At 31.9% G+C, this 12,672-nt stretch overlaps 1 protein-coding gene across 4 annotated transcripts in view; it reads right to left on the bottom strand.

Moving 5' to 3' along the window:
* Nucleotides 1–12,672, bottom strand: part of DNAJC13 (DnaJ heat shock protein family (Hsp40) member C13) — a 108,165-nt gene that overhangs the window by 55,766 nt on the left and 39,727 nt on the right. For all 4 annotated transcript variants that reach the window (XM_039837143.1, XM_039837144.1, XM_039837141.1 and 1 more), the window contains 11 exons: nucleotides 12,223–12,389; nucleotides 12,033–12,112; nucleotides 11,780–11,949; nucleotides 11,237–11,336; nucleotides 9,624–9,731; nucleotides 8,790–8,945; nucleotides 7,350–7,406; nucleotides 5,011–5,132; nucleotides 2,751–2,826; nucleotides 2,415–2,510; nucleotides 1,700–1,843 (listed from right to left, as the gene is read on the bottom strand). In XM_039837143.1, coding sequence (XP_039693077.1) covers nucleotides 1,700–1,843; nucleotides 2,415–2,510; nucleotides 2,751–2,826; nucleotides 5,011–5,132; nucleotides 7,350–7,406; nucleotides 8,790–8,945; nucleotides 9,624–9,731; nucleotides 11,237–11,336; nucleotides 11,780–11,949; nucleotides 12,033–12,112; nucleotides 12,223–12,389 — 1,276 coding nt within the window. The remainder of the gene's footprint in view (nucleotides 1–1,699; nucleotides 1,844–2,414; nucleotides 2,511–2,750; nucleotides 2,827–5,010; nucleotides 5,133–7,349; nucleotides 7,407–8,789; nucleotides 8,946–9,623; nucleotides 9,732–11,236; nucleotides 11,337–11,779; nucleotides 11,950–12,032; nucleotides 12,113–12,222; nucleotides 12,390–12,672) is intronic.

Below are 12,672 nucleotides of genomic sequence, written 5' to 3'. Positions count from 1 at the left end.
ATGGAATTGGCTTCATAAACATTCTGATTACATAAGAAATGCAGTTAATTTCAAAGACTAGTTGGTTAATCTTGACAATGGTTAATTTTTAGACTTTAGCTAAAGCACAAGATCATTCCATATTTTCGTGTTAATATTTCTACAAATAAAATAGTAATAAGATTATTCAGTTTCATTACAAGTAATTAATACTTAATACAGTATCCTGGAAGAAATAATTAATTTGCTACCAAAATAATTTCTTACCAGCATGTATCTATTTGGCAGCATTATTTGCTCAACACTTTAGATAACACTCCACTAAGTAAAACCAAAAGACCAATAAAACATTATTGACACTAAAAAATCATTCTTTTCCCTCTGAATTGTCTTTAAATAATAGATGTTAACTACATTTCTAGCTAAAATAATTTTGTGTTTAAAAGCTTAAGCTGGATAAATGTGATGTATGAAATCTAATGCCAAAAAGTTATTTTCAGTATAATTATATCTAACAGCTTGAAACAACTATTATTTTAAATAGATTTAACTACCTGAAGGCAGGAGCTTATAATTTTTAGTAACTGTGAAAATCATTCACATCATATTTGTAGATTAGGTTTTCAATTGGTCAAATGCCATAGCGATATTATGACCAGACATGTCCATAGTGCTTTTATTACTATCTTGCTTGTACAGCAAAGCAACCCTATAGGATAGAGAAGGGAGGTCTTGTTATTCTGATTTGAGGAAAAAGGAAAGATTTTGAAAACCCATTTTTCTATATGGGTTAATAAGTGATGAAACCAGGCTCAAATTTAGGTTAAGTAATTCAAAGTTCAGTATTCTTTTTACTTTCCTAGCCATTTGAAAGCCTATCTAATGATTCTTTATATTGTATATGTCACTCATACAAGTTAGCATTAACCCGTTAAGCTCAAGTTCTAAAGAACTTTATTTTGGTTTCAAATTTCAGATACACACAAGACTAATATTTGTTCTGTTGCATCTAATGTCTTATGTTAGGTATTTTGAAAATTCATGAGAAACTTGTTCTAGAAAGATACTTATATTACTTTCCTTGAATGAGGAAATAGCTACCATAAATAAAGAGAAGGTTAAAAGGAAATAAGTATGGTCAAAAAAAATTGTGAATTAACTTTTACCAGACATCTTAAATCATTCTTAACCACTGCACAATCATCTTAAATAGAAGAATGTACATTACTGAATTAGGTTCTGTAGCACATACTACATTCTGACAAATGAGACTAAAACTGTTTTATATTGAAAAATTTAAGTACACACAGTAAATTTACTTTAAAAACGTGAATCTTATTTCCAAAACACTTTTCTGGCTAGCTCTGAATTAAAAAGCTAAACAAGAAGGACACCTTTATTCTTATAGCTAAAAAACAAATTTCAGAGAAGGAAAACAGATACATATGAATGAAAAAGTATGGAAATTGGAAGTTACAATAGAAAATTAAGAGAATTTTATATTAAATTTCATATGAAATACCTAACTAAAACCTTTACTGTTGATTCATAAAACTATGAATAAAGAAAAATTTATGTAAAAATGTGAATCAATATTAGCCAACATTTCTTCAGGTGTTTAGTCAGAAATATCTGACTACCATCTCTTGAACAGCAACAGCTGAAGTAAACCTAAGATATACATAAGTGCTAGAAGTTTGAAAGCAGATTTTATTTTTACCTCTTTTTGTGCAATACCCATTCTATCTCTCCAATGCATTAACACAAGATCCACTTTTTCTTTGGCAAATTTTTCAACTTCTTTAGCAGCTTTTCCAGCTAGTCTTTGCCACTCCGGAACTTTATTAAATTTTCCATACTGATCCTGTAAAAAATGTTAAAAATCCATGATAGTCCTATTTGAAATTTATTTTAATCTAAGTAAAGCTGAGTCACACAATTTATTTTACATGATTAAATAAATACAAGATGTTAGGGCTCAATGAAAATACAAGGTGAAAATTTCTACAATAAATTATATTTTTTGTTTGGGAAATCTTAACCTGTCTGCTTAGTTTTCAAGATGATTCATTTTAGAGAGGTGGCCAGATGCAAGTGGGAAGTGGGAGCAGACAGAGAAATGGGGTGAGGACATCTCAAAAAATATTGATTTTCTCAAAGATAGCCCAACTTTAATAATTAAAATAGCTAATTATTACTATTTATAAAGTTAGATTGCGATAATAGGTACATAACTGTAAATATACAAGAAATTAAATTGTACACTTAAAACAGGTGAGTTTTTTGATATAAATTTTATCTCAATAAAGTTATTAATATTTTTTAAAAATACTATTCAATACAGTAAATTCTTGGTTCATTTCTGAAATTTTTAGTGTGTTTCAGAAGAAAGTACTCTTTCATCCTGAGAAGATACTTAGGACAATCATATTTACCATTGCTATTTTCACATTATCTCTAACATGCATCCGATCAGCATCCTTCTCAGGAACTGAATCTGCGCTATCCAAGTATGCCAGCAAGCCTGGTGGCTAAAAACAAAAACAAGGCATAAAATCCATTTTCAAAACTACACAAAAGAAAATTTAGTCTTCAAAACCCTAATAAATACTATAATTTAGTTATTTAGGGTAGAATTTATTATATGAATGCCCCTATGATAAATATCTTTTAAATGAAAAACAAATAAACTTAAAACTTTTAACAGTATAACTAATAAAATGTTATTGGGCAAGAAAATATAAATCTTTCCAGTTATTCAACTGACTTACCAAAATGCGTTTCAACAAGTTTGTTGCAGTTGCATTATCAGCTGTCCAGAGTCCCACTAAATGTCTACTTAGCTGTCTGAAAAAAGCAGACGTTGAGAAAGGTTTGCTGCTTTATCTCAGCTAGAACAGAAAGGAATTTTTAAAAACAAAATATCACATAAGAAATATGACTACAGTAAAAAAATCATTCTGTTAAATATTAAAAATTAATTTTAATTTGGAGATGTATGAAATAGTAATTCAAATATTGCTAGCATTTAGAATTTTCTCCAAATTAAAATGCTTCCCTGATACACTCACTAATTTTCTATAGACCTGAACATTAAGTAGGTTCTTACCCCATTTAGAGATAGGAAAAAAACTGAACTTGATATAATTTGTTTGTACAATAATAAAAAAAAAAAATTAGGCTTAATGATACAGCTAGTTTGTATAACAAGTCCTGACAATAGTGACTTTTAGTATTTTGGCTTTCTCTGGAATTCTGAACACGAACAAAAGTCAACAGTTCTAATATAATATAACCTGACAAGGTCAGAGATAGAAAATATTTTCAGTTTTGGAGTTTGGACAAAGACTTAAAGCACTTGAAGCAAATTAGTCTACTTGTCCCACTTTTGAGTTAGCTAAAAGCATATTTTGGTTTAAAGTGAAAATCTAGATCCATGTTGAACCTATGCCTTAGTAATTTATTAATCTTAATCCTCATGATAACATTTGTCCTAGGCTAGAAGCTCTTCATGAGCAAGGAATATATTTTATTCACCGCTGACCCTTCTGTGCTTTGGTAGGGATTCACTGCCATTTGCTCTAAGAATGGGCATGAAACCTGTGAGGGAAATAATCAAATAATCACCTACAGTCTTGTGTATTTAAACGTTATATTCCCAGAAGAAAACGCAAATTATACTTTGTTCTGTCACCATAAAAATGAACACTACTAAAACTGTTCATTCCTGTGCCTATTTGAAAGTTAACGTATTGAAGTAATTACACTTGTAATTTCCTTCACTGGCATTTGGTAGGTATCGTATCAATGATTCCTAAAAAGGCTTTAATTGGGGGATAAAAGAGATAACATTTTATAATAGCAATTTGTAAAAGATAGAGCAATGAAAATAAAAAGTAGTATTCCTATTATAATTTGACAGCTTTTAAATATTGTGATTGATTAGAGTAGGGAAAGTAACTGATTAACAATAAAGAGGAACACAAGCAAACATCTAACATGGGGGGCTTAATAGAATAAGACATCAAATAAGTCTACTGTAATGGAAGATGATGTCTAGCATTACTAATAAGGTAGTACACCAAAGAAATAACCTTCCTTTTGCATCTTTCTATCCTCTCAGGCAACATAAAAGACTACTTTTGTGGCCAACATTTACAAGTGAGGGATGCATATAGCTTCGTATAATAGTATAAACAGTAGAAAACTATTGGCAAGGCAGCATACTAAGACACTGAATAACTGGATGTAGGTGATAAAAGAAATTTATAGTATCATAAAGTGAACATAAGTCAGCAATGTATTATTATTTAAAAAGTCAAAAAGAACATAATTAAAAGTCATACCTTTTTTTTTTTTTTAAACTGAATCAAAACATGGATATCTGACAGGGTCACATACTGGGAATCATAAAGTTTAAAAGGGCTAGAATTCATATAGCCTGGAGTAAATGAATAGAAATATGTGTTTCCTTATATTTGAATCATTATTATAAAAAAGATGATTTGCCAAAGGGAGAACTGCTTATAAGAGATTTAGGACAGGCCTAGGTTAGACTGGTTAGTAAATTCTTAAAGTAGAGTATCTCACTGACTAAAGATATTTAAAAATTGATTATGCAAAGTTTTTACATGGGGTCATCTGCATGCAAGATAATCAGAGGGAAGTATAAGGAGAAAAAGCCTGGGCATATGGTTCCTAGTTCTACATGCTTCTGTGCACTCTTTTCCACGTTCTAGTTGCATGACTGTAGGTGCAGAGCCTGATAATAGGATAGTGGAGGAAAAAGCAAACAGTTTTATTTTATTCCTCTCAAGTTATCCAGGGGCAGGGACAATGATCATTTCTGCATAATTCTTGAATAAGGAAAAGGAGAACAAGGGGAATCAAAAACAATCAAACAAACAAACAAACAAACAAAAACAACGAAACATTTGTATAATCCAAACACTTATTCAGTTTGTTTTATGTAATTACTGAGTTCATTCTCTAAACAGCAAGTTAATTTACAGTAAATTAAATTTAACCTACCTATTTGTAAGCATCCTTTGATCTGAGCTTATGGTAAACATCGCAGTATGCAAATGTCGAGGTAAGGCACCTTCACTTAGGGCAAGCTCCTGCATTTTTGTAGCAATTTCCTTGTCACCTTCCTTTGGAAAAAGGGTAAAATGATCCCTAAAGCAGCAATCTAAAGCAAGCTATCCTAATTTTGTAAAATTGATTTTACATCTCTAGATAAAATAATCATTCAGTACACAATAAAACTTAAAAATGTACCTTCGATTACCCTTAAAACGACACAGGTGAGCAGTAGTATACATAATTTTAAAAGTATTATTTGCCTTTAGAATGAAGTTTAAATATTTCCAAATTTCCTATAAATTAAACTTTACTTATTAATTAAGCAAAGGTTCATTCCCTGAGTACATAATTAGCCAACAAAGGGGAGAGGTAACACAGGGAAATTGCCAATTACTACCAAAGGCATCTGCAAATCTGCCTTGCTTTTGTTATTAACAGTATATTAATTTTCATAGTAAATACAATTCTCTATTTTTTTTAAAGAATGATGTGATATAAGAGTAATTCTTTTAATTCTGATTTTACTTATATGGACTCAGTTTGGCAACAGGATAGAACAGATAGAACACCTAATCAAACTAATTATAGAACTATAAATTAAGCAAACAAATGTGATATTTAAGACAACTGTCGAAAATTAAAAATGGTTACAATGTTACTAAAAAAAGTATAAGTATATAGTACAACTGAATATGTACATATGTCATTTGGATAAATATGTAGTATATATATGAACATATATATATAGTATGTATACATACATATATCTTTTAGAACAGTAAACAGTATAAGAGGAAATTTTAAAAATGCCAATAATAGCAGTTAACTATAGATGGTAAAAATACAGATGATTTATTTTTATTTATTGTGTATTTTTTCTGAACATCCCAATGTTTCTTCAAAGATCATATAATGCTTTTACAATCAGAAAAAATATTTCAAGATACTTGTCAAGATTTCAGTGTAAATAAATAATATTATCATTACAAAGACATCAGCTTTTGTCACTAGCTATGAATCTGACATATGTGGTTTGTACTGAAGCCCAAAGTAGGCATTTTGGTTATACCTGGCACTCAATAAATACTTCTGAATTAATGGCAATACAGTGGTGGAGCAGTGTCAGGGATACACTTTTGTTTGGTCTCTTGATCCTTACTGTCCTTGGCTACTGCAAGCTCTGTAAATGAGAGATGTGGTACTTTGGAAGCTAAAATGAGTATAGAACTCATTAGCTAGAGGGAAAATTAGCCTTTAGTTGTATATACACAATAAAAATACAAATAAACTTTTGATGTTCTACCAGCTTAATTCCTTAATTCCTAAACAGCTACTTAAGAGTATGCTAGTTCTGTGCTTATTATTTAGCTACACGTTATATTTATGAGCTACAATTGCCAAGTCTTTTGATAAATGGGGCACTCTTACATTTTATCCAAATTACTACATGAAAACAAAAGAATACAAGAATTCAAAAGCCATTTAGACTTAAGTCAAATAACTTTGATGTTCTACCAGCAATAGTTATATATAATTTTTAACAGCTACTCAAGAGTATACTAATTCTGTGCTTACTATTTAGCTACATGTTATATTTATGAACTACAATTGCTGATTGTTTTTGATGAAAAAGGCGCTCTTACATTTTATCCAAATTACTACATGCAGCAAAAGAGTACAAGAATTTAAAAGTCATTTAGACTAATGTCACTGTAAACATCCAGTAAGCAAGTTGACATTCATAGCCACAAATCGCAACTTCTAAAAAACGAAGGTAAACCAACTATTTTGGAGAAACATCCTGATTCTGACGATATCATGTCCTGTTCTCTTAGAGATTAATTACAAATGCACTTTAGCATGAGGAACTAATATTTAGTTCTGTTCTTATTTGATACCACTTTGCTATAAACTGAAACACCATTGACAGATTTCTATGTAACTTCAGTACCTGAAGATTCCAATACCACCACCACCAACTCCCCCCCCAAAAAAAACAAGGAAAAATTCTAACTTTTAATTCTTTTTAAATAAAATAAATAATTTAGGAATAGCAAGATTTATTTGCTCTTATCTCACTTAAGAACTTAAAACTTAGTTTATTACTGCAAATTGTTTCTGCAATTCATTGTAAATGAATTTCTGAATAAAGATTTAAAATTACTTTCCTCACAAAGAAAAACTGCACATTTCCCATAAAAGATTTAAAGGTAATTTTGTCAGCTTCAATTAAAATAGCCAATCAACATTCAACTAAGTTTAAAATTTTAAAATTGTTCTCTTACCTCTATTATTGCCTTCATAACCAATCCAGCTCCCTTTATAATTGCCATGGAAGGATGCTTTAAAATGGGGTGGGGGGTGGGGCGAGGAACGTACCACAGAATAAAATAATTTTATTCCAACATATTTAGTTTTTGCTTTTAAAGAAGATACATAATTTAATAAAAGTATAAAACATAAAATTAATAAAGAATATATCTCAAAGTCAGATGAGTTTGGTTAAAAATTTTAGGTATTCTTACAATATATCGTCTTAGAGATACTAAAACAGAGTTTACAGTAATAGGAAATAGCTCACACTTATTTGAATAATATGTATTATACTTATTTGAATAAATATCAAGCAATGTTATTAAAAATAGGAACTGACATTTATAAGTTAATATAAAATATCACACACACGTATATAATAAATACTACAGTATCATACTGCTGGGGTGTTAGGTAGATATGAGCAACTAGGGAATGAAAGCCCCTCCCAAAGACCTCCCTAAGTACCTCTCTGGAACACTCATTTTATGGTTATAAATTACCCCTACATCCTGAGGTTCAAAGGAGTGAAGATCCATAAACTAGTGGCTGGTTCAATATAGCCACAAGCGTTTGTGCAGTCAGTCCTACACTAACCTTATGCCCTTAGCCTCATTACACCATCATTATAATATCATGCCTATGCTCAGAAGTTCATGAATCTAATTATAATAGACTGAATTCTGGGTAACCGCATGTGCAGTAGGCAGAATGCTATATAACAGCTAAATATCAATCAGAATGACCTCACATGCCAATCACCGAGCACCATCCTCGTAACATCCCATCACAGCCCTATCTAATATAATACAGACTTCCCCACTTCTGAGGCTTTACAGCCCTCTTCACTGTAACCTGCCCCTCCCTTGGAATATACTTTAATTATACCTTTTGTTTCCAGTCTTCTCTGACATAGCCCATTTCTCTCTTGAAATGTATTTTAATAAATCTTACTTTTTCTAAATCTTGCTGATCAGTAATTCTTTATTGTGTTGGCAAAAAGAACCGAGGTACCCTTCAGTGCTACTGAGGTGACGGTGGATTTTAAATCGCCCCAATGGTAACAATATGAAATAATATTTTAAATTGCTTATAAACAGTCCTGCTAAAGATCATCTTATTATTTGAGAATTTGTAAAGACAAGGGAACTTTGGGCCTACCGCAGAAAAAAAAATGAGTTTTTCATCACTTAAAGATGAAAAAGATGGGTGACAGCATCAAAAAGTGATTAAAAGCCATTGACAAAGCTCTACATGAAATATCAAAAGTCTGTGGAATTAATGTCCTAATGTGATCATGTATTTATCAACATTACTATAGGATCAAACAAGCAATATTTTAAAAACAAACTGAACCAAAAAGTGGTTCTCTTAGATTAGTTCTTATCTGATAAGAAAATATAAGCTCTTACCTGAAAGAGTTTAAAGAGGGTTCTTCCATTGGATGCTACCATTTCTAAGAGCATATCAAACTGCTGCCCTTCTGTTGTCTCACTATATGGAGCACAGAGGGCAAAAGTAAGGAAGTCCAAGAGTGAACTAATAACCAGGGCACCGGTCCCATGATCCTGAAACAAAGTAACATTACCTTGACTCAGGATAGAGAGCTTCATTCAAAATATAGCAATAATGTGTTTCCTTCTATTATTCTATGTTAGAAGTAAACATTTAATTTCTCAACAAGAGGTTCGAAGTTTGAAGTAGTACTTGTTTTCCTAATGTAGCAAACTCGTTGCTTATCATCTCAAAAGGAAAATAATTAAAATTAAAATTTCGAGAGAATAACAAAGAGTCCTCAAACATCTATAACTAAAGTTATTGTAAATTTGTATTAAAAGCAATCACTGACAATACTTGCAAAAATCTGGCAATTTGATCATGTTCCTTCTAATAAGATTTCATTGACTGCTTGTCTCCAATATTGTTAACCAGTGACTGAAGAACAAAGATTAGGCTTAATTTTTTTTTTAGAAAGGCTTATTTCATAATCATATTTTAATAGAAAGACAAAATATCAAAAATCTGAAATATCATTATAAAAATCTAAAGGCATTACAATCCATCCCTCCTAGATGAATGGATACAGTCCTAATATGGAAAATTTATTATTAGTGACCAAACTGAACTGTGACCAATACTGACCAAAGTTAGGGGCTATAATTAAAAAACTGTTCATGTTGCAGTTCTGGAATACTTTTCAATAAAGTATGGTATCTATAATTACAACAAATTTAATTACAACTTACCACATGGGAATTAAATTTCTCCAGTAAGTTTTCCAGAAACTTCTTTGAAGAGAGAAGAGAAGCTTTGTTTAGCTGTTCTTGTCTTAAGTCATAGTCATCATGCATGGGCTATTGATTAAAAACAGTGATAATTCATGAGCACTCTCATGTGCTGGCATCACACAAAAGTCATTTATAAAGCATATTCATTAAACACAGAAAGAATTGATAAGAGAAGGAGGCGAAAGTAATGATTTCCCTGGGAGTCTGATGAGACTTCATAATTTACCCACCAAGTTACTGTGGGTAGTACTGCATGGGGTACTTTCGCAAAAGTCAGAAAGCTTCTCACAAGACAAATGACACCCATTCCTGCTTCCTCAATTTTATAATTTAAATTTGAAATAAAACTTAGCATTGAAAAGCAAGTACTAAAATTCATAGCAAATATTTGTCTCAAGGTGATTATCTTTTGACTCTTGGAATAACTGAGAGTAAAAAAGGATTCCAGAATGATAGTTAGGAATAAAGATAAAATCCTAATTCTGCTATTGGCTACATCTGACCTTAAACAAGGAAAGTTACTTTAACTCTTAGTCTCCTTTTCCTCAGCCATACTGTGGGACTGAGAGTATGTACTTGTCTCATAACACTGTTGCAAAGCTTAAGTGAGATAATTCATGTAAAACACGTAGCCAAAACCTAATGGGTAATGAGGGCTCAATGTGTTTGTTTCATACTACAGGTATTTCATGTTCTAGTTGTCCCATTAATTCTTTCAATGGATTTACTTGTAGTAATAAAAACAATAAAATTCACTTTTGAGAATAAATGCAAGGTGATTACTTTCGTTTGTTCTATGCCGCAAAGTTGCCTAAAACACTTTACATACAAATAAAGTACCATCTACTCTATACACCATTGAGTAAATCAGAAATTTCAGTTATACTGAACAATTGCTTTCCCCCCGCCAAACAAGTTGTCACCAAGTCGGACCTCTACTTCTCAAACAGCTTTCAAATGTGCCTTCTTTAGCCCCTATCCTACCTTGGCATCCTTACATGGTCTACCTGCCTCTGACTTTACCTGTGATCTACTCTCCACATAGCACCCTTGAACTTTCTAAAATTTAAACCTGATAGATTACTGCTCCCCTGGTGAAAAATTTTTCAGTTTTCTTACTACAGGGTAAAAATCTAGCTTCTTTGTCTGATACGAAAGGCTTTTTTATGACTAACTGCATGTATCTCTCTAGCTATAACTCGTAATCCTGTGCACCCCCAATACATATCTTATGAAAGATTAGCCTAGAATCTTTTATCTTCTCTTGACCACAAAACCAAAATTAAGTGCTGCTTTTGAGGCATTCCATGGTCTCTGCAACTTTTTATTGCACACATAAGCTTACCTTAATAAACTATCAGTGATTTCAAGGAGGGAAGGAGCTTTGCCTTAACATTTTTGTATGTCTATTATGTAGCACAGTGTCTATAAGATGTGCTAAACAAATGTTTACTTGAATAAATAAATGGTTATAAGAGCAATTTAGGAAATACAGAAACACTGAATTTCATTGGTAAAATGGGTTTGTGGAAATTTAAATCATCAGCCGATTTAAGAAAAACACTACTTACACACATGAGAGCACAGAGCATATCAACAGCTGCATGGATTACTCCATTGTTGTTCCTCTTGAGTGCTTTTACTACCTTCACTCCCAGACGCTCCCGAAACCTTGTGGGGGAAAAAGTATATAATAGCAATATCAGAGCATTATTCTATTATTTCATTCTTAAAATATAATATAATAAGTCATCTTAAGTTTCCATTGCATTACTGAAGTGATTATATATTTTGAATCCCGCTTCTAGAACATACCAGTTTTCGTAACTTACTTTCTTTGAAGGGGAAGACTTTATGGTTAATTAAAACTAAAAGACATGTAATTTCCCATTAGAATTAACTAAAACAAGAGTCAGTAATATTACGGGCGAGTATGATACCAATATCCCCCTTCGGTTCCACTCATCTTTCTTTTTTTCCTCATGAATAAAAACTACCATATCACCATATAAAAGTTATCAAGCTCAGTCAGCTATAAAGAGGTAAATTGTTGATTATTTGTTTTGAATTGTTCAAATTCTCTAAAAGAAGGTATGTTTCAGGAGACAACTTACTTTGGAAGCTGAGTAAAGGCTAGAAAGCCAGCTTTGGAAGCCACAAGCCTCCTCACAGCCTGGAACTGACTCTCAAGTTCTGCATTTGAAGCAACAACATCTCCCTCTTGGGACAATAATGCCGTTATGGCATTATTGATCAGTTTTTCTTTGTTTTCTGAGAAGAGACCCTAGGTGAACACAGATTATTTCAAAAAAGTTTCCATACCGAAAGTTAATGACAATGAACAAATTAGGATACAATTTATCTTACATCCTGTGTCACTGCATGCAGAACTCCGCTATATGAAATATTAGCATTGAACCTGAATACAGCATCTGCAAAGTTGCCATCTGTAAGGAGATGAAAAGGTCCAAAAAGATTTAGAGACCTGCATTCTTAATTCTTAAATTATTATTCATTAGATAGATAGAAATGCAATTATATTTAAATCAATACTTACTTGGAGGTGTAGCCAGGAATCTAAGATGAAGGCTCTCTACTTCCTCATCTACAGGCATGCTGAGTAACCCCCATCGTTGACCTTTATGGGTTGATGTCATTTTTACACAAACGTCTCTGTTACCAGAGGCTCTTACTCCATCCAGCAAACTTGCTAATAAGGAATCTCTAAGTAAGGTTAAAAATAAAAAGGTTTTAAAATTGATAACTAAGGAGAATTTTGATTCAGAATGCAATACAGGCCCTTTAGCAGGTAACCTGTTCAGGTGGGCATTCCAGGTACAATGGGGAGTACAAAAGAACGGGCTTTAGGAGAAAGCCTAGTGTTTCAATACTAGCCTCTTCACCTTGCTGTCACCTATCTTGTATAAGTTGAGCACAGTAGCTTTACTGTTTTTCTGCTATTTCCTTAAGATTATTTTTAATAGTTTTACTGAGGCATAACTTAAAA

Source organism: Pteropus medius, unplaced genomic scaffold (assembly GCF_902729225.1).
Source record: "Pteropus medius unplaced genomic scaffold, Ma_sr-lr_union100, whole genome shotgun sequence".
Lineage (NCBI taxonomy): Eukaryota > Metazoa > Chordata > Mammalia > Chiroptera > Pteropodidae > Pteropus > Pteropus medius.
This window is presented reverse-complemented; position numbering and strand designations above follow the sequence as displayed.